We start from the raw sequence: 27,075 nt of genomic DNA, 5'->3' as shown, positions 1-27,075 counted from the left end.
CTATGGTCTCTACTGCCATCTACTGGCCAGTAGTGTTCATGGCAGTATTTGCCCTAAGTATTGAGATATCCCATAATCTATTGCGCGCCAGAGAGTTGTTGCAGCCTCTTGCTGCAGCTAAAGAAATAAAAATGTACATTTTGGTTGTATAATGTTCATTACACTGTCATCGTGGATTCTGTTATTTAAACCGCAGAACTCTCAAAATTAACACACCACAACCACATTGGCTGGCGCCGCTGAGCCACGTGACTGCGCAACAACAAAAGACCAGAGGGGGGAGGGTGCGCTGCTCCGTGTTGTGTGACACAGCGCAGCGCTGCTCTTACAGACAGAGAGTAGACTTTGATGAATCGTGCGTGCGCAGCAGTCAGTGCATGTGGGAGCGAAAAAAAGCCTTGAGTATCATCTTTTTACACGAGGTTCGTCAATATCAGTACCAGCGTTGGTATCGATATTATCGATATTAGGATCGATCCGCCCACCTAAACTTTTTGGGTGGTTTACTCAATTTAACCTTTATAAAAGATAACTTTTCAGTTAGCTGATTAGATGTTATCAAAGCTAACTTTTTGGTTAGCTGTGCCCAACACTGCTGCCTGGTGATGGTCCAGTTTTTTATGACATCTCACCACAAGGTCCATCACAACCCGTCCTCTTTGGCTCTGCACTGGACTTGAGCTGCACTCTCATTGCTCACATGCGATGACTTCGCTAAACATGATTGCCATATCTGCACAATACGTCCGACTACTTACTGTTTGGGATCACAGTACATCCCCCACATCAAGAATCTTTAAAACTTTTAAACCAATAGCTCACAATGAAGCTACAATGCTACTTTTACCACCTACTATCACCATCACACCCATTCAGGTTCTGACTGGAGGTTTTTGCACCACAACTGTGGTCAGTCAAGGTGTCAAATATTGACAATAGGAGACCAGCTTTAGTTACACTACGAGCAAGAACACTGGTGACAGTGAAAAGGAAACACTCCTTTTAACAAAAGAAACCTCCACCAGACCAGACTCCCAGAGAGACAAAAGTGGACGCAAAAACACAGATGTGAAATCCTTCTCAAACCCCCCCCCCCCCCCCAAAAAAGATTATTCCACTAATAAATGATTCTGTGTGGCGTCGAAATGTCGGCCTCACTTCACCCAGAATGTCAATTGTGTCTCCTTCACTGAACTCCAAGTCTTCTGGGCCCTGACCTGCATAATCATACAGTGCCACCATCTGGTACAGGATGGCACGGCAGAGCAGAGGGTCTTCAGTCTGAAGTAGAGCAGGAACACATGGAGATCAGGCAGATATCGACCTCCAAGGACCATCACTCAAAGAATTAACTTTAAGATGTTTCTGAACGGGGGTAGCACAGTGGATTAGTTGGTTAGCACTGTTGCCTCACAGCGAGAAGGTCGTGAGTTCAATTCCCGTGGCCTTTCTGTGTGGAGTTTTGCATGTTCTCTCCCCGTGTGTGCGTGGGTTTCTTCTGGGTGCTCCGGTTTCCTCCCCACATCCAAAGACATGCGGGTTAGTTGGATTGGAGTCTTTGAAAAATTGTCCGTAGAGTGTGTGGTGGGGTGTGTCTGTGCTTGTTTGTCTGTTTGTGGCCCTGCGACAGACTGGCGTCCTGTCCTGGGTGTACCACGCCTCGCGCTCTATGACTGATGGGATAGGCTGCAGCCCCTCGCGACCCTTTATTGGACTAAGCAGTAGAAGATGAATGAATGAATGTTTCTGAACGGAAGTAATGATGTACTCTGAGTAATTACATACTCATGCTACAATATTTGACTCAAATATGCAACATACCAAATTGACCAGTATGCCTGTTGTCGCAAATTTGCAACATACCATTATTATTATTATAACATTATAACATAAATTATAACCAAAATACCAAAATTACTATTTATTTTTTTGTGCAAAAGTGAAATTAATAATCTCAACATTATTTACCATCTACTTAAAGGCAAAAACACACACAAAACAATTTTTAACAGCTATATAAATTCAGGCGTCTGTTGGGAAAGTGTAGGTACACGGACCCACAACAGGGGGCGCAAATGAACGGACAATGGAGTAGGTCAAATAACAACACTTTACTGTTGTGAATGTGCACAACAAATACAACAGATTACAACAATGGACAAAAGTCAATTCACAAAGATGTCGTGTGGGCAGGGCTCGAAGATAGAGACGCCTGTCCAAAGCAGAACCAGAACCACACGATTTCCTCCGCCACCAGACCCCAGGAATACTGGAACCGCCAAGTCCCGAACTCCCAGGTGGCCACTGCCTCCGCGTGTCGGACCTGGTACTGCTGGCGAGGAACAAAAAGCAATTAAATGAGGGCGCGTTTGCACCCAGGAATCCATATAGCAGGAATGCTACCTCCACCTCTCGTTGGAAAAGTAGTCCACACTAACAACGCACAAGTCACAAAAAAATACTGTCAAAACAGTCATCTGAGGTACGTTACCTTCCAGGTAGAACGATATCTCGGCAAAGAGGTGGAGATGACGTCTTGCTGATATACCGATGCTGATCCGATGAGTGGTGACAGCTGTCATAGGTGATGAGTGTCAGCTGTCACCCCGGCTACTCCTGTGAGGCGGCAGCGCCCTCTGGTGCCTGGAGCCCGCACTCCAGGCAGGGTGCCCTCTGGTGGTGGTGGGCCAGCAGTACCTCCTCTTCAGCGGCCCACACAACAGGACCCCCCCCTCAACAGGCACCTCCTGGTGCCCGACCAGGCTTGTCCGGGTGGCGGCGGTAGAAATCGGCCAGGAGGGCCGGGTCCAGGATGAAGCTCCTCTTCACCCAGGAGCGTTCTTCAGGTCCGTACCCCTCCCAGTCCACCAAATACTGGAAGCCCCGGCCCAACCTACGGACATCTAAGAGCCGGCACACAGTCCAAGCCGGCTCGCCATCGATGATCCGGGCAGGAGGTGGTGCCGGACCCGGAGTACAGAGGGGTGAGGTGTGATGGGGCTTGATCCGGGACACGTGGAAAACGGGATGGATCCGCAGTGAGGCCGGAAGCTGAAGCCTCACTGCGGCTGGACTGAGTACCTTGATGATCTTAAACGGACCGATATACCGGTCCTGCAGTTTAGGGGAGTCCACTTGTAGGGGAATGTCCTTAGTAGACAACCACACTGCCTGCCCTGGCCGGTACGTAGGGGCCGGGGTCCGCCGACGGTCTGCATGGGCCTTCGTCCTCATCCGGGCCCTTAGCAAGGCAGAATGGGCGGCACGCCACACCCGACGGCACTTCCGTAGGTGGGCCTGGACCGAGGGCACACCGACCTCTCCCTCAACCACCGGAAACAAAGGAGGTTGGTACCCCAGACACACCTCGAAAGGGGAGAGGCCGGTGGCTGACGACACCTGGCTGTTATGGGCATACTCGATCCAGGCCAGATGGGTACTCCAGGCCGCCGGGTGCGCGGCTGTCACGCAACGTAGGGCCTGCTCCACCTCCTGGTTGGCCCGTTCTGCTTGCCCGTTGGTCTGGGGATGATACCCGGATGAGAGACTCACCGTGGCCCCCAGTTCCCGGCAGAAGCTCCTCCAGACTTGCGAGGAGAACTGGGGACCGTGATCGGAGACGATGTCTGTTGGGATCCCATGCAGCTGGACGACGTGGTGGACCAGGAGGTCCGCTGTCTCCTGGGCCGTCGGGAGCTTCGGGAGGGCCACGAAGTGGGCCGCCTTGGAGAATCGGTCCACTATCGTGAGGATGGTGGTGTTGCCCTGGGACGGCGGGAGGCCCATGACAAAATCCAGGCCGATGTGGGACCAGGGGCGATGGGGCACGGGCAGCGGCTGGAGCAGTCCCGAAGCCCTGCGATGGTCAGCCTTGCCCCTGGCGCAGGTGGTGCAGGCCTGGATATAATCCCGGACGTCGGCCTCTAGGGACGCCCACCAGAAGCGCTGCTGGACAACTGCCACGGTTCTTCGCACCCCTGGATGACAGGAGAGCTTAGAGCCGTGACAGAAGTCCAGGACTGCAGCCCTAGCTTCTGGTGGGACGTAGAGTCTGTTCTTCGGCCCAGTTCCGGGGTCCGGGCTTCGTGCCAGGGCCTCCCGGACGGTTCTCTCTACGTCCCAGGTGAGGGTGGCCACGATAGCAGACTCCGGGATGATGGGTTCCGGTGGATCCGACAACTCCGCTTTGACTTCATCTTCATGTACCCGGGACAAGGCATCCGATCTCTGGTTTTTGGTCCCGGGACGGTAGGTGATCCGGAAGTCAAAACGGCCGAAGAACAGTGACCAGCGGGCTTGCCTGGGTTCAGAGCCGCTTGGCGGTCCTGATATACTCCAGGTTCCGGTGGTCAGTGAAAACCGTGAATGGCACGGACGTTCCCTCCAACAGATGTCTCCACTCTTCAAGAGCCTCTTTCACTGCAAGGAGTTCTCGATTGCCGACGTCATAGTTCCGTTCGGCCGGGGTCAACCTGCGGGAAAACTAGGCACACGGGTGAAGGACCTTATCGGTCTTCCTGCTCTGGGAAAGCACAGCTCCTATCCCTGAGTCCGAGGCGTCCACTTCAACCACTAACTGGCGACTAGGATCGGGCTGCACCAGAACGGGTGCAGACGAGAAGCGCCGTTTCAACTCCTTGAACGCGGCATCGCAACGATCCGACCAGGTGAAGGGGACTTTTGGTGAGGTCAGGGCTGTCAGGGGGCTAACTACCTGACTGTAGCCCTTAATGAACCGCCTGTAAAAATTAGCAAAGCCGAGGAACTGTTGCAGCTTCCTACGGCTGGTGGGTTGGGGCCAGTCTCTCACCGCCGCGACCTTGGCCGGATCAGGAGCGACGGAGTTAGGGGAGATGATAAACCCCAGGAAGGACAAAGAAGTGCGGTGAAATTCGCACTTCTCGCCCTTCACAAACAGCCGGTTCTCTAATAACCGCTGCAGGACCTGACGTACATGCCGGACATGGGTCTCAGGATCCGGAGAAAAGATGAGTATGTCGTCCAGATATACGAAGATGAATCGGTGCAGGAAATCCCGCAAGACATCATTAACCAATGCTTGGAACGTCGCGGGGGCGTTTGTAAGACCGAACGGCATGACCAGGTACTCAAAGTGACCTAACGGGGTGTTAAATGCCGTCTTCCACTCGTCTCCCTTCCGGATCCGAACCAGGTGATACGCATTCCTAAGATCGAGCTTGGTGAACATTTGGGCTCCATGCAGGGGCGTGAACACTGAATCCAGCAAGGGCAATGGGTATCGGTTACGAACCGTAATTTCGTTCAGCCCCCTGTAATCAATGCATGGACGTAGTCCGCCATCCTTTTTTCCCACAAAAAAGAAACCTGCACCCATCGGGGAAGTGGAATTCCGGATCAACCCGGCAGCTAAAGAGTCCCGGATGTAGGTCTCCATTGATTCGCGCTCAGGTCGTGAGAGGTTGTACAACCTGCTGGACGGGAACTCAACGCCTGGAACCAAATCAATGGCACAATCGTACGGACGGTGGGGGGGAAGGGTGAGCGCCAGATCCTTACTGAACACATCCACAAGGTCATGGTGCTCCACCGGCACCGTCCCTAGATTGGGCGGGACTCTGACCTCCTCCTTAGCCTGGGAACTGGGAGGAACCGAGGAACCTAAACATACTCGATGGCAGGTCTCGCTCCACTGAACCACTACCCCGGACGGCCAATCGATCCGGGGATTGTGTTTTAACATCCAGGGGAACCCTAAAATCACACGGGAGGTAGCAGGAGTCACAAAAAACTCGATCTCCTCCCGGTGATTTCCTGACACCACCAGAGTTACTGGTGGTGTCTTATGTGTGATTGGAGAGAGTAGGGAGCCATCTAGTGCCCGCACCTGCACAGGCGAGGTAAGCGCCACCAGAGGGAGCCCTATCTCCCTGGCCCATCTGTTGTCTACAGATTCCCTTCAAGGCCCGTGTCCACCAGTGCTGGGGCCTTCAGGGTAAATCCTCATAAAGGATTGTAACTGGGAGTCGTGTGGCAATGTGGGTGTGTCCCACGTGAATGTCTCGGGCCCACCCCTAGCCCAGTTTCTAGGGGCGGGCGTTGGTGTTAAAAACCGCTCGGGGCAGTCGCTCTTACCTGATGCTCTATCGAGCCACAAACAAAAACGCTTCCGCGGGCCAGCCTCCTCTGTCTACCTGGTGCTCTAAATGTGGCCCTGCTCGTGTCCATAGCTCCGTCAGCAGGGGGAGCTGTAACCACACGGAGCGTAGGGGCCGTGGAGCGTGGGGAGGGCGGGACGCGGTCGGAACCGGAAGGGAGAGGGACGGCGCGTGCCCGGCCACGCCCTTCGTCTCGTTCCCGACGGCGTTCTTCTAACCGATTGTCTAATCGTATAACGAGATCAATAAGCCCGTCTAAATCCCGCGGTTCGTCCTTGGCCACCAGGAGCTCCTTCAGGACCAACGACAGTCCGTTTATGAAGGCGGCGCGGAGGGCAGTGTTATTCCAGCCAGACCTCGCAGCCGCGATGCGGAAGTCGACTGCATAAGCAGCTGCGCTCCGGCGCCCCTGTCTCATTGACAGCAGCACGGCTGAAGCGGTCTCTCCTCTATTTGGGTGATCGAACACTGTTCTGAACTCCCTCACAAACCCATCATATGTCAGAAGGAGCCGTGAATTTTGCTCCCAGAGCGCTGTAGCCCAAGCGCGTGCCTTGCCGCGAAGCAGATTAATTACATAAGCTATCTTACTAGCATCAGTCGCGTACATGATGGGACGTTGTGCGAAGACGAGCGAACACTGCATAAGAAAGTCCGCGCATGTCTCCACACAACCCCCGTACGGCTCTGGAGGGCTTATGTATGCTTCAGGGGAAGGTGGGAGGGGTCGTTGAACGACCTGTGGAACGTCACTGTTACGCACAGGGTCGACAGGAGGGAGAGCCGCAGCAGCGCCCTGAGGGCGCGCTTCCACCTGCGCGGCAAGAGCCTCCACCCTGCGGTTAAGGAGGACGTTCTGCTCGGTCATTAAATCCAACCGAGCCGTGAAAGTGGTGAGGATCCGCTACAACTCACCGATCATTCCTCCTGCGGACGCCTGTGCGCCCTGTTCTTCCATTGGCCGTTCAACAGCCGGTTGACGCCCCTCGGGATCCATGACATTGGCCGAGATATCCTGTTGGGAAAGTGTAGGTACACGGACCCACAACAGGGGGCGCAAATGAACGGACAATGGAGTAGGTCAAATAACAACACTTTACTGTTGTGAATGTGCACAACAAATACAACAGATTACAACAATGGACAAAAGTCAATTCACAAAGATGTCGTGTGGGCAGGCTCGAAGATAGGAGATGCCTGTCCAAAGCAGAACCGGAACCACACGATTTCCTCCGCCACCAGACCCCAGGAATACTGGAACCGCCAAGTCCCGAACTCCCAGGTGGCCACTGCCTCCGCGTGTCGGACCTGGTACTGCTGGCGAGGAACAAAAAGCAATTAAATGAGGGCGCGTTTGCACCCAGGAATCCGTATAGCAGGAATGCTACCTCCACCTCTCGTTGGAAAAGTAGTCCACACTAACAACGCACAAGTCACAAAAAATACTGTCAAAACAGTCAGCTGAGGTACGTTACCTTCCAGGTAGAACGATATCTCGGCAAAGAGGTGGAGATGACGTCTTGCTGATATACCGATGCTGATCCGATGAGTGGTGACAGCTGTCATAGGTGATGAGTGTCAGCTGTCACCCCGGCTACTCCTGTGAGGCGGCAGCGCCCTCTGGTGCCTGGAGCCCGCACTCCAGGCAGGGTGCCCTCTGGTGGTGGTGGGTCAGCAGTACCTCCTCTTCAGCGGCCCACACAACAGCGTTAAGGGGTTAATAATATACTTAGTTATTTGGTATCTGGTTTTATTCTTTGAAACATGACTGGAGACCATATATTTCTTTGGATTAAAGGCGACTGCAGCAGCACTGCATAAAAAAAATGCTTTTAAAGTCAACTCAGCCCATGTTTAATATGACCCCTGTAAGTCAGACACGTCGGTCTAAATGTTAATACACCACTCGGGGTTTGTTTGTTTGTTTGTTTTGCCTCGTGTTAATGTAGAAGTTGAGCAAAGCTGTGGACAGTAAAAATGTCAGTGTTTCTGTCTGACAGTTCCGAGTGTGTGTGTGGAGTCCTGACCTGGCACCACAGGGTGGCTCTGCCCTCCTCTGCCACCTCCTGCAGAGTGGACCCTTGCTGCCATTCATCACACAGAGGGGTCAGCGCCCGGGAGCCGTGCTGCCGCTGCCTGGGGACGAGGACGGAGAAGACAGAGGAAATCACCGGTAATTAAAGCACGTCAAAATGAAATCACACTTGATCGCTGTCATCATGTTCTGACGGACGACGTCACCTCTCGTTTTTATTTTTAGCTGCAGGAGAAAAAGGGGCCGTTACATTTCTGTCTGTCCTAATCTGTCAGCTCTTCTCTTGAACTCAACTTTGCTGCAGTTTCAGTGTCATAATTCTATTTGGTGTCAAATAAATGGACCAATGGCAAAGAAAGTGCTTCTGGGTAAGTTACTGAGCCCCATCCTGATGACCTTCAGGGTGCCGTCTAAAGCGTCAATGTGGGCAGCAGATAATCTGAGTTGAAAGGTGGAGCACTCGTTTCTACACCTTCTCCAAATCCCATGAGGTGTAACATTTGGACGCACGTCCTGAACCCGCCTGTGTAAGCTGTGTATGAATGTTGCTCCAACAAACTGCAGAAAATCTCTGCACTTAACTTTAGACCATCTTCTTTTTTTTTTTTTGCACTGGGCATAAAAACCACAGCTGTGTCATTTGGGCACTCGGAATGACACGTGCACTGCAAGTTGATGTTCACACTGTTAATATACCTTCAGAAATGATGTTTTTTCTGAGGCTGTGTTTATCAGTGACTTCCAAAGTGTGAGTTGCTGCACCCTCGTGGGCTGTGACACGTCAGTCACTGAAGTAAAAGTCATCAGGGTGAAATGTCAAAATTGGGGATGTGGGGTGTCACTCTAATTTGCACCAAAAGCAGCACACATATGAAGCTGCATTCCAGAGTTGAAAGTCAAAGTTCAGGTCTGCACACTGACTCCTCCCAGGTCCTTTTGCTGATTTCTACTAAAGAAAACTGTCCTTAAAGAATTGATTTTGACAAAAGTCAAGATCAAGGAATTTGAGTTCCAACCTGATTAGGACCTAGTGTGGCACAATTATTCTGGAAAGGTCAGCCAGAGGTCAACCACTTGGGTGAAGGTCAAGCTCATTAGAGTCAAATGTCAGATTGCTATCAGCTTTATTGTTTTAATGCCCATAGGTATTATTTCCTAGTTCTTTAAAAAGGAGATTAAAATAAATAAATAAATATAACTTCATGACATTAAATAGCAATAATATTGAGATGATCTCAAAGGTCACTCTCAATATAATGTGCATAATGTACAAAAACATTCTTGAACATTTCACATTTTTAGTCTCAGAGATGCAGAAACCCTTCATGTATGTCGGTGAGCTGCTCGACCACACGTGTGGACATGGTGATGCTCACCAACAGTCTGAGTTTACGACGGAACAATAACGAGCACGTTGTGAAGCCCAACCACAACAACAAACCGCCATCTGTCTGCTGACTGTAACAGCAAACAAGTTACTGAGTGATTTTCTTTCTTTTTTGACAAAAAATGAAACTGTCCATTAGATATTGAACTGCAAATAATAATTTATGCAATATCATTTTTAGTTTGTTAAAATAGTATATTATTTTCTGACTTAATTATGCTGTTAAATATTTGATGGGTAAAATGTTGAAGCTTTATGTGAGTGTCAACATGCAGTGTAACGTGCAGTGCAACCTGCAGTGCAACGTGCAGTGCACTGTGCAGTGTAACACAGTGCAACGTGCAACATACCGTGCAGTGTAACATGCAGTGCAGCGTGCCATGCAATCTGCAGTGCAATGTGGAGTGCACCATGTAGTGTAATGTGCAGTGCAACGCGCAGTGCATTTGCAGTGCAACGTGCAGTGCATGTGCAGTGTAACATACAGTTCAATGTAGTGTGCACCATGCAGTGAAACGTGCAGTGTATCATGCGGTGCACCGTACAGTTCAACATGCAGCGTACCATGCAGTGCAACGTGCAGTGTGATGTGTAGTGCAGCGTGCAGTGTACCATGCAGTGCAAGGTGCAGTGTGCTGTGTAGTGCAGCGTGCAGTGTACCATGCAGTGCAATGTGCCATATAATCTGCAGTGCAAAGTGGAGTGCAACGTACAGTGCAGCGTGCAGTGTAACGTGCAGTGTAACATTCATTGCATCATACAATGCAATGTGCAGTGCAACGTGTAGTGTAGCATGTAGTGCAATGTGCAGTGTCACATCTAGTGCAGCGTGTGGTGTAGCATGCAGTGCACCATAACATGCAGTGTGACGTGTAGTGCACCATACAGTGTGCTCTGCAGTGCAATGTGCAGTGTGATGTGCAGTGCAACATGCAGTGTGACATGCAGTGCAACGTGTAGTGTATCGTGCATTATAACGTGGATACCTGAGGCGCAGCAGAGCAGCAGGCTGGCCCACTTTTTCTGCAATGCGCTCTTTCAGCTCCTGGAAGGGTGTGGTGACCGGCAAAGACAAAGCCACAGTGTACAGGTAGTGGACCTTCACCACGACTGAGTCCACCTCTGGATCCTTAGCGGCGCTCTCAGGCTGACAAGGTGCAGAAACACATTTAAAAGCACAGAAAATCACATTGTATGAGTAAAGCAAAAACACTCATGTAGTCCACTCTGAGTGAACACACACACACACGCACACACACACACACACACACACTGTGTCTGAATCTTAGTAGGACAAAGAGAAACAGCTGCAGTGTGCTTTTTCTTTTAGTGATGGGAGCCACCTACTGGCCATGAACTGCTAAATCATTTTTTGTTTTTTAATTAATGCTGCTTTTTATTTGAATTTTTCTACTTGTATTGAAGATGTACAATAGGTATTTTTTATTTTAAGCATTTTAATTTAATAAGGGGAGAGGCGAGTAGATTATTTTGTATAAGATTACAATTCCTAACCATCAACAACACACACATGCATACCCAAACACACACAAAGATGGACAAACAGAACACACATAGTTCAGGGAATGAGTACACAGACAACTTCACATTTATGGGTTTTTAAACGACCGCCCTATGAATCTGATATTTTGTGGGCGGGGCCTCTTGGGTAGTGTAATTTATATATGCATAATCAAAGTTGGTACAGTGAACAACTTCAGGGTAAATATGTAAATGCACACACAGACACACACACACACAGATACAGTGAGGAAAATAAGTATTTAAACACCCTGCAGTTTTGCAAGTTCTCCCACTTAGAAATCATGGAGGGGCCTGAAATTTTCATCTTAGGTGCATGTCCACTGTGTCCAACATACATAATCTAAAAAAAAAAATAAAATCCAGAAATGACGTATGATTTTTTAAATAATTTATTGTATGTTACTGCTGCAAATAAGTATTTGAACACCTCCCAACCAGCAATAATTCCGGCTCTCACAGACCTGTTAATTTTTCTTTAAGAAGCCCTCTTATTCTGCACTCTTTACCTGTATTAATTGCACCTGTTTGAACTTGTTACCTGTATAAAAGACACCTGTTCACACACTCAATCAATCACACTCCAACCTGTCCACCATAGCCAAGACCAAAGAGCTGTCTAAGGACACCAGGGACAAAACTGTAGACCTGCACAAGGCTGGGATGGACTACAGGACAACAGGCAAGCAGCTTGGTAGAAGACAACAACTGTTTCTCACTCGGTCTGGGATTCCATGCAAGATCTCACTTTGTGGGGTAAGGATGATTCTGAGAAAGCTCAGAAGAGAGCTTGGACCACAGTCACAAATATTACATTAGTAACACATGATGCTGTCATGGTTTAAAATCCTGCAGGGCAGCAAGGTCCCCCTGCTCAAGCCAGCACATGTCCAGGCCCGTTTGAAGTTCACCAGTGACCATCTGGATGATCCAGAGGAGGCATGGCAGAAGGTCATGTGGTCAGATGAGACCAGAATAGAGCTTTTTGGAATCAACTCCACTTACCATGTTTACAGGATGAGAACAACCCCAAGAAAACCATCCCAACCGTGAAGCATGGGGGTGGAAACATCATACTGTGGGGGTGCTCTTCTGCAAAGGGGACAGGACGACTGCACTGTATTGAAATGAGGATGGATGGGGTCATGTATTGCAAGATTTTGGCAAACAACATCCTTCCCTCAGTAAGAGCATTGAAGATGGGTCATGCCTGGGTCTTCCAGCATGACAATGACCCCAAACACACAGCCAGGGCAACTAAAGAGGGGCTCCGTAAGAAGCACTTCAAGGTCCTGGAGTGACCTGGCCAGTCTCCAGAATGTCTCGAATGTCTGAAGAAGAAACTAAAACTGATGGAGACGTACAGATCTACTGTGCTGCTTGCAAGTCAGGTCAAAAAGAGGAGAGAGAACCATTTAAAACGTGTGCGAGGGACAAAAGGAGGAGGACTGGTGATAACATCAATGTTTTCCTGCACAGAGATGACGTCTCTACAGTTGTAAACGGGAAAACTGGAGAGGTCAGGAAAGCTGGTCAGATTTACAGGAAGAGGTTCCTCGTGGATACCATGGAAAACCTCCACAAGAAATTCCTCAGAGAGAACCCAAAAACCCTGAAGGTCTCTCACTCAAAGATTTTCAAACACGGGTCGTTCAGGATTGTGAAACCGAAAGTGACAAACCGAGAGACGTGTGCCTGTAAAATTCATGAAAATTTCAGCAGCAAAGTAAAGAAACTGCACCAACTTGGGATAACAAGCACAATGTCCACATCTGGTCTGGAAGCTTCATCTGTTTGTGACAGAGAAAACATCCAGTGCAAGTATGGAAGCTGTGATGCTGCCAAGGACCTTATGTTCCCTGTGGTCATGGATCCTACCACAAGAAACAACACTGTATCATGGAATGAACGGGTCACCAGGTCGACACCTATGACAAAAAACTACAGGATGGCACAACTACTGAATCTGAAATAAACACAACAACCCTGGAACAAAAAAGTTATAACCATCGAGAAGCTTCTCGCTCTAACAAAGATGGACCTGCCCTGATACTATATTCACTAGTACAACATTGGACACCAGTTCACACGTATTAAAAACCCTGACAGAGAGCTTGTCTGAGGATGAAGATGTGGTCCATGTTGATACAGTGAAAACTACAGTGGCAAATGGAGAAAAGAGATTAAGGATACTCAAGTCACGCTGCACACAGGGGTGATGTACTTCAGTGGTGGACAAGCTGAATCATATGTGGTAGCTTACGACATGATGCTGTTGCCACATGGGCTCACTTGGATCCAGTCATGGATCACATTAGAACCACCCACCCACTGACAAACAACATCCACTCTCCCTCAGATGGGCCAATGTCCCACTACAGGAATAAGACATCATTGCTTCCACGGTGCCTTTCATGAAAGGCTTCAAGACCACGACATGGAACTTCACTGAGGCCTCCCATGGGAAAGGAGCCCCTGATGGAGTAGGAGGTGTACTTAAAAACCTGGCAGATCATTTGGTGGCCTACGGCACCGATATCCCAAATGCTCGTGCTTTGCTGGAAAATCTGTCAAAGTAATCAGCTGTGAGGCTGTTCGAGGTGACAGAGGAGAACATCGTGAAAACTGGTGCAACCTTTAAATCAGTCCCAGGGACTGTTAAAGTGCATCAAGTAAGCACCCTGTTCTATAAGTGCACATAAACAAAGTCACATTCATACATCTCCTTTCCCTCCCTTTTTGTGTTTTTCTTTTTTGATATTCTCCATTTGTATTATTTACTTGAGTGCAAATTACGGAATAAGATAAGGTCATCTATCTTCATGCTTGGCGATCAAACTAAACTTATTTCTCCACAGCTTGTTGCAACAGAGCCTGAGAGGACCAAATTTAGAGATGTTTCTTGGCTTCTCCCCAAAGGAGTCGGTCTTCCCTCGTGGCGACACAGAGGAGCCTGAAGAGACCATCAAGGTTGGGTCCTTGTAGACCAGGGGTGGGCAACGAGGGCCGAGACACTGCAGGTTTTCCTTGCAACCAATCATCTCACCTGGTGGGTTGCTGATGAGCTTCTCCCCTGCACATAAACACCTGGTCATCAATGAAATCACCTGCTGAGACACCTGAACATTAATGAAATCACCTGTGAAGGTGAGTGGTAGCAAGGAAAACCTGCAATGTCTCGGCCCTTTATGGCACATGATTGCCCACCCCTGTTGTAGACTGATGGAGACCTCTATCCTGGCATTATGTCCAAGACAGCTCACAGAGCTGAATAAAGAGTAGGGAGGTCAAAAATATTCAATATTCCGTTGTGAGCTCAGCTGCAGGTTCATATGGGGGTGTGATGCCACAGGTGGGGGGGTGGGGGGGGGGGGGGGGTCATAACCACTTCATAATCCTTAACGACAACTATGCTGGAAAACATCGTACACTTAATGCTGCTGATGTTCATCATTTTGCTTTTTTCCATCAGATTGTCAGTGGTCAGTATGATGGTAAATGAACTGCATTTATATAGCGCTTTTCCATCTGCATCAGATGCTCAAAGCGCTTTACAATAATGTCTCACATTCACCCCAATGGGAGGGTGCTGCCATGCAAGGTACTCACACACCGGGAGCAACTAGGAGATTAAGGACCTTGCCGAAGGGCCCTTAGTGATTTTCCGGTCAGGCTGGGAATTGAATCAAGGATCCTCTGGTGTCAAGCCCAACGCTTAACCACTAGACCAGGGGTGGGCGTCGAGGGCCGAGACACTGCAGGTTTTCCGTGTAACCAATCACCTCAGCAGGTGGGTTGCTGATGAGCTTCTGCTCTGAACATAAACACATGGTTGTCAATGAAATCACCTGCTGAAACACCTGATCTTTAATGAAGTCACCTGCTGAGGCGATTGGTTGCATGGAAAACCTGCAGTGTCTCGGCCCTTTATGGCACATGATTACCCACCCCTGCACTAGACCATCACCTCGCCATTGATATCATGAGCTCTGTAGGTAACAACAGATTGTACTTTGCCTCCATAAAATTCCCTGGAGAAAAGGTTTGGCACTCTATGGAAGACCTCAAACACATCACTCCTGAACCACTGCCTGCAGCATCCTCTGCCAGGAACTTCAGTGAGGTACCAGAGATCTGGGCCGGGTACAGAAAGAGAATCAAATGCTGAATACGAATCAAATACGCCTTGATTTTTGGACGTCCTCTACTCACCTGGATGTTTGTACTTGAGGTGAGAAGATAAGTTTGTTCTATTCAGTACTTTAATGTTTCCCATAATGCCCCTGGCGGCCCCCTGCACTTCCCAGAACGCACCGTGGAACCAGTAGAGTTCTGGCCTCTCACGGGGCATGTAAACAATGGCTGGCGAGTTCACGGGTGATTATGATGATGACACATTCTCTCGAGTTGAGAAGGTTATCTAGAGGAGGTGTAGCACCTGTGATGGACTTCTGCTGTTCCACGATGTTGTCTTGTTGTCCAAACTTCGCCAGGTCTGCTTACATTGTGCCCTGAACCGGAACTCTGCTGAAACTGACTTCTCCCGTGAGTCACGGACTGCGAGATGGCGCAAGAGTTACAACTGTGAAACAGCGAAACGGCCCTTTTTTGTTGTTTCAGTCTTCTTGCACGTCCTATACATTACCACCGGTTGTGGTACATCTGATCTTTCGTAATCAAAGCACTTCCAAACTGAAGCCTCTCCTGTTTTCAAACTCACCATTCACTGTGGAGCCGGTAGAAATGTTACTTTTACGTACAGCGATACTTGTTGAGAAAAAGTCTGAAGTTGTCTTGAACTGCATTGATTATTATTCATGAATTGGATTTTTTTTATTATTCAACATCAGTATGCTTTGTTCATAATCGTAATATGCAGAATTTCATGATTTATTTAAATTACATGAATAAATTATCTTTAACATTTAATCGATTAATAATATGTGTCAGAGCCTTTAAGCTGTATTACAACAGTTTTTTCAATGCAGTCCTTTAAAACAAAATCACAATTAAAATTAATGTGAAAACTGTTTAAATGTTACAGTGATTAAATAATTGTTTACATTAAAATGTTTATATGTGTTAATAATAAAAAATGTGACTCACTACCTTTAAGAATATTTAAATGTTTACCATCAATAAAAAGTAAAACAAAATATACAATTTTGCTGTGTCTTAATGAAAAATGTGTAACATAATGGATTTGTTTCCCCCAAGTGTTTCTAAAAATGTGCATATGGATTATAAATTCAAATTTAATAGTGAAATTAGATCATATTTAATATAAAGAGGGGAAAAATGTGTGTGTAATGGTTTCTGATTTTTGCTTTGAGTTGTACCACAACTCAACCAGCTCATCCCACAATTTCCTATCCTCAGCCCAAATCCTCTAACTCTTCCTGGGGGATACCAAGGTGTTTCCAAGCCAGCTGGGAAACATAAGACCTCCCTGAAGGGACGACCAGATGCCCAAACCACCTCAACTGGCTTCTTTCAATGCAAAGAAGCAGCAGCTCTACTCAAGAGTCCCTCCACCCAGCAGAGAAATGAGATTGCGTCACTTGTACCCAACCCTCGGCCACTTGTACCCAACTTTCCAGTGGAGAGTTGGGTAGTGGCAGAATCTCATTTCCACTACTTGTATCTGTGACCTTGTTCTTTCAGTCACGACCCACAGCCCGTGATCATACGTGATGATCAGAGCATAAATCCACTGCCAAGACAAGTGACTGTCTCCGCAAGTTCAACACTTTCACCACATACAGACAGACTTCTGATGACTGAGTCCAGGAAGTTGTTAAGAGCCTGGATCTTAGTCCTGATCAAGGACAATCTCAAACCCAGACACTCTGATTCCTCATTCAGCTGCTCAAGTGGTGCATCAGAGTATCCATTGATTCTGCAGAGATCACAGCATTGTCCACAAAGTCCAGATCAGTAAACATTTCCTCGCAAACAAAAGCACCTACGTCCCTGGTTTCCACAAGCTGACCCGGTACCCAGTCCCTGCAAGCACTGAATAGTGTAGGAGCCAGAACACACGCCTGAAGAATGCCATTTTCCACTGGGAAAAACTCAGAGTCTCTGCTTCTGCTCAGTACAGCACTCATAGTATCGGTGTCCAGGCTGGCTATGATGTTGGGTAACTTCTTGGGGATCCCACAAATTCCCAGGATGTCCCCAGGATGAGAGCAGTCCAATCAGCTGAACTAAACACTTTGAGAAAATCAACACAGGCTGCAAAGAAATATTGCAGATACTCAGCTTGCTCAGACTGTTCCCATCGCTGAGCAGCAAGTAGCTGGAACTGAATCCTATTAGGAATGATCCTTGCAAGCATGTTTCTGTGTAGGCTCTCAGTTGTCCAGGTGGTTTCCATAGTAGAGAAGCTTGAATCTTCTACTGGACTGGGTTGCTTGACGTGAGGTCGCTTCAAATCACAGAAGCTTCCTCAGCTAAAATTCTTGCTCTGGTGGTCTGACTTCTGTCTTGACTCTTGTAGCGAAGAATGATCATGATGATTTTGTGAACAAGATCAAGGACCTGCAGCTGGAGGCAGATGAAACAATCGTGTCATTTGATGTGACTTTGTTGTTCACCTGCATCCCCACCGCTGAGGCCGTCTCAGCGGTGAGGCAGAGACTGCTGGAGGATGTGTCTCTACTTGAAAGGACCAAACTCACACCAGACCACATCTGCCAACTCTTGGAGATCTGTCTTAACACCATGTATTTCCTGTTTAGGAGGAATTACTACAGGCAGATGCATGGTTGTGCGATGGGGTCTCCGGTATCCCCCATTGTGGCCAATCTGTACATGGAGCGAGTGGAGAAGACAGCCTTGACGTCTTTCACGGGCATCTCTCCCAGTCACTGGTTCAGATATGTTGATGACACATGGGTTAAAATCAAGCAACAGGAGGTTGAGGACTTTACAGAGCACATCAACTCGGTGGACTCCAATATCAAGTTCACACGTGAGGATGCCAGAAACAACCATTTAGCCTTCTTGGACTGTGATGTTACAATTGGAGAGAACAGGCAACTCCAGACAGAGGTTTACAGAAAACCCACTCACACTGACCAATATGTGCTCTTTGGCTCAAACCACCCCCTTGAACACAGGCTCGGGGTGATCAGGACTCTTTAACACAGAGCCCTACAGGTGCCCACAGCTGCAGAGGGAAGGGCTAAAGAACAACAACTTGTCCGGAAAGTCCTCACAGTATGTGGGTACCCACGATGGTCCCTGGATAAAGTGCAGAAGTCCCAGAGAACAAAGAGACCAGACAGACAGGAGACGGAGACAAGAAGAAGAGGAGTGTCTCTCCCTTATTTAGCAGGAGTAGGGGAAAAACTACAGAGGATCTTCAGACAGCACAAAATCCCCGTTTACTTTAAACCGATTAACACCTTGAGACAGAAATTAGTTCACCCTAAGGACAGGATCCCTAGTTAGAAACAGAGCAATGTAGTGTATTATATCAGATGTCAGGAAAAGTGTAACGAACACTACATAGGTGAGACGAAGCAACCTTTACACAAAAGACTATACCAGCACCGCAGAGAGGGCGCCAGTGGACCTCAGTCTGCAGCTCATCTCCACCTTAAAGACACTAACCACACGTTTGAGGACAAGGAAGTTAAAATATTAGCCAGAGAGAAGAAATGGTTTGAGAGAGGGGTCAAGGAGGCACTCTTTGTGAAACATTTGAAACCCAGCCTTAACCGGGGAGGGGGCCTGAGACACGCTTTATCCCCTGTTTACAATGGGGTACTCAGGTCAAAGGAGTTTCAGTCTTTTGTTCATGGTAATGAGTCATTCACATCATCAGCAGAGTCGTCAAGGGAGCCACAGCTGCCCTGTCATTAGGAGAGTGCTAACTAGAGCACAATAGGTTCTAATTAGAGCTATTGTTTAGTCACTAGCCTTAGCAGTCTGCCTCTCGGTAGGAGGGGTCTGGTTAGGTTTAAAACTCCAGCTTTTGTGACTTCAGATCATTCTTCTCGACAAGAGTCAAGACAGAAGTCAGACCACCAGAGCAAGAATTTTAGCTGAGGAAGCTTCTGCGATTTGAAGTGAAACGTCCTCGCGTCAAGCAACCCAGTCCAGTCGAAGATTCAAGCTTCTCTACTATCCTTGCAAGCACCTTCCCCAACACAGAGAGCAGTGCTCTACCCCTATAACTGTTACAATCCATACGATCCCTGTTTCTTTTCTAGACTGGGACAACAACTCCTTTCTTCCAATCTGTAGGGATGATAGACATTTCCCAGATTAAAAACAAAAATTATTTGCAGCGCCAGGCAAACAGCATCTACCCTGCCTCTGCCCTATAACTGCTGGTCCAGGCTCCAGCCTCTCATGAACCTTTCATTGGAGTAAGTGGGTACAGAAAATGAATGAATATGGAGCTATACTTTGCTGCAAGGCACATGGGAGACTGGAAGCCTAGATCTGGGCTGTTTTCTTGTATTAAAATCCTTCTCTGTTCCACTCCACCGTGAAGCTGCATAACTGGTCGTGCAACAAGCAAAAACTGCACTGCAGTGCACACACACTCTGAAATCACAGCCAAAGAAGCCTGGAACTCATTTTTGTGGGTTTCTTTGGTGGCTTCCCTCTGTAGTCTTTCTTGCAGGGTCACTTTGGAGAATTGTCTAATCCAAATAGATTTACTATACAGTACCATACAGTTTGAATGTCTTAATAATTCCTATAAATGAGGTCTATAATATATTCATTGGTTTGGAAATGTTAATGTATCCATCCCCTGACTTGTCTCAAGAAATCTGGCTGTAGATGTGATGGTTTAGTTGCATTATATTAACAAGGACACATACTTAAACCTGCTATTTATTTATTCATTCATTTTATAGAGACTTATTTTCAGTGTAAATTTAAAGGGCATTTTAATATAAAGGCACCTAATTTTTCTTATGTGATGACATAAACGTATACAATGATGTTGCTGTTGCTGCTGAAGGTGGGTGTGGTTTAGTGTTGTTACAGGTGTGGTCAAAGGTACAAATGTGAACGAACCTGCAAACTGTCCACACAAATGTAATCCAGGAATGCATGCGTGTGTGTGTGTGTGTGTGTGTGTGTGTGTGTGTGTGTGTGTGTGTGTGTGTGTGTGTGTGTGTGTGTGTGTGTGTGTGTGTGTGTGTGTGTGTGTGTGTGTGTGTGTGTGTGTGTGCTGAATAAGATGCACATTTGCTTCCCTGGTTATGAGTGTGCAGACATGAAAAGTGTCACTAACATTTTGGCTTTAAATCTGCTGTTAAATGGACCCCATAGAGGTGGTGGGTGAGAGGAGGATGTTAGCTAAGCTGACATCAATTACGGACAACCCCTCTCACCCCTCACATGAGACTGTGGGAGCCTTAATCAGCTCCTTCCGTCATAGATTGCTGCGCCCTCAGTGCAAAACAGAGCGCCTCCGCAGGTCATTTATTCCAACTGCACTCAGACTGTATAATACCTCAGAATGTTTCTAGCACCATAATCACCTGCTGATTTTGCACTATTAACTACGTCTACCGCCACCTTTTGTGCTTTATTACATGCAAAACTGTGCAATTTATCCTGTACAATAATTTTACCATATTTATACATACTTTTACGCATTATATTCTATTTTTCATGTAAACTGCTCTCGTCAGTATTTATGCACCCACCAGCAAACATCGCAATATACTTTAGTCACCTTTCTTTAATGTAAATACTTTTTCTTTTTCTTTACTACTGTATGACTCTTGTTGCTGCAACAAGTGATTTTCCTCTCTGTAAAGTTTGTCTTATCTTAAAATGCCAGACTCCATTCATTACAGATGTGTTCAGGTCAGATGTGTTGACTATCTGTTCCTGTTGATTTCATCAGATCACATTCTTCCTGCACAGCTCAGATCTTTCAAAGCAGTTTATTCATGAGTCACTCTAGAACTAGATCAGTTTGTGTGTAGCAAAGAAAAGATGTCTCCGTGTGCGGAGGGTCAGTCACCTGGTTTGTGGCTGTGGACGGTGTGGTCTTTCTTTCTGGCAGAGGTACACGGGTGGCGGTGATGTAGGATGGAGGTGGAGTTTCTCCAACAGTGCGCCCTGCAAAGATCACCAGCATGTAGAACTTAATTTATCAAGTCTTTTTTTTTCCTTTTTCTAGGTATTGATGGTACAGCAAATTGTTAAAGACGTACATTAATTAAAGACATAACATGTCTTTTCACTGCTATGCAGATGACCTGAAGATTTATCTGCCTGTGTCTTCAAATACAAATGATGCTATCAAATGTTTGTCAGACTGCATGGCTGATATGAAGTTGTGGTTACAGCAAAATTTTCTTCATTTGAACGAGGACAAAACTGATTACATTTTGTTTGGTGACCCTGCGCTTCTAGGTTCTGGTTCGTTGTCTGCATCTTTGAAACCTATAGTAAGAAATCTTGGGGTGGTATTTGACAATTCTTTTAGATTTGATAAACAAATTGACAGCGTGGTAAGAACAAGTTTCTATCAGTTGCGTCTTTTATCTAAGGTTAAACAATTTTTAAACCACACTGATCTTAAAAAAACTATCCACGCTTTTATTGGCTCTAGAATTGACTATTGTAATGCCCTTTATGTCGGAGTTCCTCAGACATCTCTGAGTCGTCTCCAGCTGGTGAAAAACGCTGCAGCCCGATTTTTAACAAACATATCAAGACGTCAGCACATCACCCCAGTTCTTTTTAATTTGCACTGGCTTCCAGTCTCTTTTAGAGTTGATTTTAAAATTTTGATGTTTGTCTTTAAAGCCCTTAATGGCCTGGCCCCTCCTTATTTGACTGAGCTTTTGCATCCTCGTGTTTCAAACAGGTCTTTGAGGTCTGTAAATCAGCTTTTACTGGAGGTGCCCAGGTCCAGGTCTAAACGCTGGGGTGATCGGGCCTTCTCTGTTGCTGGGCCCAAACTTTGGAATAAATTGCCCCCTGAAATGAGAACCATCTCTGACTTAGAGCTTTTTAAGTCCAGACTCAAGACGCATTTGTTCAGGCTGGCTTTTAACACTCAGTAGCATGATGGCATTTTACTTTATGCTATTAATTGTTTTTATGCATTTTTTATATAATTATTTCTGTAATGGTCTTATTGTTGGATATTTGTTTTTATTACGTTTTGTTTTTAAATTTTGTTGTAAAGCAATTTGGTCACTTTGACTGTTGTAAAGGGCTCTAGAAATAAACTTGATTGATTGATTGATTGATTGATTGATTGATTGATTGATTGATTGATTGATTGATTGATTGATTGATTGATTGATTGATTTGCTCATCTGCCTTTACACACTCCAAAGCGTGAACGTCTTTTTGACTGTACAGACTCCAGCTGCTTGCTGCAGATTCAAGTCTGGAGAGGAAATTTCTACTCAACAGATGGTTTCACATATCCATTACTTACATTTATAAAAATGTTAGTAATGGATGCACATATGTGTGGAGAGTGTGGTAGAGAGGTGAAGAAGAGAGTGCAGGCAGGGTGGAGTGGGTGGAGAAAGGTGGCAGGAGTGATTTGTGACCGAAGAATATCAGCAAGAGTGAAGGGGAAAGTTTACAAGACAGTAGTGAGACCAGCTATGTTGTATGGTTTAGAGACAGTGGCACTAACAAAAAGACAGGAGGCAGAGCTGAAGATGTTGAGATTCTCTTTGGGAGTGACAAGAATGGACAAGATTAGGAATGAACATATCAGAGGGACAGCTCAGGTGGGACGGTTTGGAGACAGAGTCAGAGAGGCGAGATTGAGGGACCCAGGGTATATAGGAAGAAGGATGCCGAGGATGGAGCCACCAGGCAGGACGAGAAGAGGGAGACCAAAGAGGAGGTTCATGGATGTGCTGAGGGAGGACATGCAGGTGGTTGGTGTGACAGAGGAAGATACAGAGGACAGGGTGAGATGGAAACAATTGATCTGCTGTGGCGACCCCTAACGGGAACAGCCAAAAGACAAAGAAGAAGAAGAAGAAGGAGGATGCTCATATGTAAATATGTGTAGTCATGAGATATTAGTAGGTATTTACATACATCTAGTTGCAAATTTGTTTAAAACTGTATTTTTCAATCAACTGAAGATTAAGAAAAGGACTTATGTTGTGTGGGCCGCCAGAAGAGGAGGTACTGCTGGCCCACCACCAGAGGGCGCCCTGCCTGAAGTGCGGGCTTCAGGCACGAGAGGGCGCTGCCACCACGGACACAGCCGGGGGTGACAGCTGTCACTCATTATCTCTTGACAGCTGTCACCCATCTACTCTACATCATCTCACTCCATAAAACCCAGACGTCATCTCCACCTCATCGCCGAGATATCGTACTTCTATGGAGGTGGCATTCCCACCGTTGTTGTTACGGGGTGTACACACACCCACACTTGACTGTCTTTGCTCTTCGCCAGCAGTACCAGATCCGACAGTCGGGGACGGTGATCTCCTGGGAATTTGGGACTTGGCGGCTCCAGTATTCACCAGGTTCGGTGGCGGCGGAAATCGTGTGGTTCCGGCTCTTCTCGGGACAGACGTCTTCTATCCTCGAGCCTGCCCACACGTCACCATTGTGGATTGACTGTTATCAGATACTGAGATTGTTTGTATATTCGTTGTGCACCTTCACAACATTAAATTGTTACTTTTTGGCTCATCTATTGACCATTCATTTGCGCCCCCTGTTGTGGGTCCGTGTCACTACACTTTCACAACAGGATATATCGGCCAGCGTCATGGATCCCGAGGGGTGTCACCCATCTGTTGGACAGCCAATGGAAGAGCAGGGTGCACAGGCGTCTGCAGGAGGCGTGCTCGGTGAGTTGCAGCAAATCCTCACCGCCTTTACCGCTCGGCTGGATTTGATGTCCGAGCAAAACGTCATCCTTAATCGCAGGATGGAGGCTCTCACCTCACAGGTGGAAGCGCGCGATCAGAGCGCTGCTGCGGCTCCTCCTCCTGCTGACCCGGTGCCGGATATTAACATTCCACTGGTCATTCAACGAACCCCCCCACCATCCCCTGAAGCATACATAAGTCCCCCAGAGCCGTACGGGGGTTGTGTGGAGACGTGCACGGACTTTCTGATGCAGTGTTCGCTCGTCTTTGCACAACGACCCGTGATGTACGCGTCTGATGCCAGCAAGGTGGCTTATGTTATTAACTTGCTTCGGGGTAAGGCACGCGCCTGGGCTACGGCGCTCTGGGAACAGAACTCACGGTTGTTATCAGCATACACTGGGTTCGTGGGGGAGTTCAGAACAGTGTTTGATCACCCTAACAGAGGAGAGACCGCTTCAACAGTGCTGCTGTCAATGCGACAGGGGCGCCGGTGCGCAGCTGAATATGCAGTCGACTTCCGCATCGCGGCTGCGAGGTCCGGCTGGAATAACGTTGCACTCCGCGCCGCCTTCATAAACGGACTGTCATCGGTCCTGAAGGAGCATCTGGTAGCTAAGGAAGAACCGCGGGATTTAGATGGGCTTATCGATCTCGTTATACGGTTAGACAATCGGTTGGAGGAACGCCGTCGGGAGCGAGGCGAAGGACGTGGCCGGATACGCGCCGTCCCTCTCCCTTCCGGGTTTGAAAAGGGGCCGCCCTCCCCACGCCCCACAGCCACAGCGCTCCGTGGGGCAACAGCTCCCCCTGCTGACATTGTTAGGGAGACGCACAGGGCCAAAATGAGGAGGCTGGTCCGCGGGGAGTGTTTTCTCTGCAGCTCAAAGGAGCACATACAGAAAAACTGCCCCGAACGGCCACAACAACAACAACCGCCCTTAGAGACTGGGCTAAGGGGGGGTCAAAACATTCACGTGGGACACACACAGATTGCCACACGACTCCCAGTTACAATCCTGAGCGGGGATTTAACCCTTCAAGCCCCAGCACTGGTGGACACGGGGTCAGAAGGGAATTTGCTAGACAGCAGATGGGCAAGGGAGGTAGGGCTCCCTCTGGTGGCGCTTCCTTCGCCATTGCAGGTGTGGGCACTAGATGGCACCCTCCTCCCTTTAATCACACACAAGACACAACCAGTAACTCTGGTGGTGTCTGGAAACCATCGGGAGGAGATTGAGTTTTTTGTAACTCCTTCTACCTCCCGCGTGATTTTGGGCTTCCCATGGATGTTGAAGCACAATCCCCGGATTGATTGGCCGTCTGGGGTGGTGGTTCAGTGGAGCGAAACCTGCCATCGGGTGTGTTTGGGATCCTCGGTTCCTCCCGGTTTACATGCTAAGGAGGAGGTCAAAGCCCCTCCTAATCTGACGGCAGTGCCGGTTGAGTACCATGATCTTGCTGACGTCTTCAGCAAGGATCTGGCACTCACCCTTCCCGTCCGTACGATTGTGCCATTGATTTGGTTCCAGGCGCTGAGTTCCCGTCCAGCAGGCTGTACAACCTCTCACGACCTGAGCGCGAATCAATGGAAACCTACATCCGGGACTCATTAGCTGCCGGGCTGATCCGGAACTCCAACTCCCCGATTGGTGCAGGTTTCTTTTTTGTGGGCAAGAAAGATGGCGGACTCCGTCCATGCATTGATTACAGGGGGCTGAATGAGATTACGGTTCGCAACCGATACCCGTTGCCATTGTTGGATTCCGTGTTCACCCCCCTGCATGGAGACAAAATCTTTACTAAGCTGGATCTTAGAAATGCGTATCACCTGGTTCGGATCCGGAAGGGAGACGAATGGAAGACAGCATTTAACACCCCGTTAGGTCACTTTGAGTACCTGGTCATGCCGTTGGGCCTCACCAACGCCCCCGCGACGTTCCAAGCCTTGGTTAACGACGTCTTGCGGGACTTCCTGCACCGATTCGTCTTCGTATATCTGGACGATATTCTCATCTTTTCTCCGGATCCTGAGACCCATGTCCAGCATGTACGTCAGGTCCTGCAGCGGTTGTTAGAGAACCGACTGTTTGTGAAGGGCGAGAAGTGCAAGTTTCACCGCACATCTTTGTCCTTCCTGGGGTTTATCATCTCCTCTAACTCCGTCGCCCCTGATCCGGCCAACGTTGCGGCGGTGAGAGATTGGCCCCAACCAACAAGCCGTAGGAAGCTGCAACAGTTCCTTGGCTTCGCTAATTTCTATAGGAGGTTCATTAAGGGCTACAGTCAGGTAGTTAGCCCCCTGACAGCCCTGACCTCTCCAAAAGTCCCCTTCACCTGGTCGGATCGGTGCGAAGCCGCGTTCAAGGAGTTGAAACGACGGTTCTCTACTGCGCCGGTTTTGGTGCAGCCCGACCCTAGCCGCCAGTTCGTGGTTGAAGTGGACGCCTCTGACTCAGGGATAGGAGCCGTGCTATCCCAGAGCGGAGAGACCGATAAGGTTCTTCACCCGTGTGCCTACTTTTCTCGCAGGTTGACCCCGGCTGAACGGAACTATGACGTCGGCAATCGAGAACTCCTTGCGGTGAAAGAGGCTCTTGAGGAGTGGAGACACCTGTTGGAGGGAGCGTCTGTGCCGTTCACGGTTTTCACTGACCATCGGAACCTGGAGTATATCAGGACCACCAAGCGGCTGAACCCCAGGCAAGCCCGCTGGTCACTGTTCTTCGGGCGTTTTGACTTCCGGATCACCTATCGCCCCGGGACCAAGAACCAGAGGTCGGATGCCTTGTCCCGGGTACACGAAGAGGAGGTCAAAACTGCACTGTCGGATCCACCGGAGCCCATCCTGCCTGAGTCCACTATCGTGGCCACCCTCACCTGGGATGTGGAGAAGATCGTCCGGGAGGCCCTGGCACGGAGCCCGGACCCCGGAACTGGTCCGAAGAACCGTCTGTATGTCCCACCAGAGGCCAGAGCTGCAGTCTTGGACTTCTGTCACGGTTCCAAGCTCTCCTGTCATCCAGGGGTGCGAAGGACCATGGCAGTTGTCCGGCAGCGCTTCTGGTGGCCGACGTCCAGGAGTACATCCAGGCCTGCACCACCTGTGCCAGGGGCAAGGCA

The 27,075-nt window shown here is 48.3% G+C and overlaps 1 protein-coding gene across 2 annotated transcripts in view; it reads right to left on the bottom strand.

Annotated features, from left to right (window-relative positions):
- Positions 1-27,075, bottom strand: part of noxa1 (NADPH oxidase activator 1) — a 68,271-nt gene that overhangs the window by 2,891 nt on the left and 38,305 nt on the right. For both annotated transcript variants that reach the window (XM_034171325.1, XM_034171326.1), the window contains 4 exons: positions 21,105-21,202; positions 10,546-10,706; positions 8,165-8,273; positions 1,160-1,281 (listed from right to left, as the gene is read on the bottom strand). In XM_034171325.1, coding sequence (XP_034027216.1) covers positions 1,160-1,281; positions 8,165-8,273; positions 10,546-10,706; positions 21,105-21,202 — 490 coding nt within the window. The remainder of the gene's footprint in view (positions 1-1,159; positions 1,282-8,164; positions 8,274-10,545; positions 10,707-21,104; positions 21,203-27,075) is intronic.

Source organism: Thalassophryne amazonica, chromosome 5 (genome assembly GCF_902500255.1).
Source record: "Thalassophryne amazonica chromosome 5, fThaAma1.1, whole genome shotgun sequence".
NCBI lineage: Eukaryota > Metazoa > Chordata > Actinopteri > Batrachoidiformes > Batrachoididae > Thalassophryne > Thalassophryne amazonica.
This window is presented reverse-complemented; position numbering and strand designations above follow the sequence as displayed.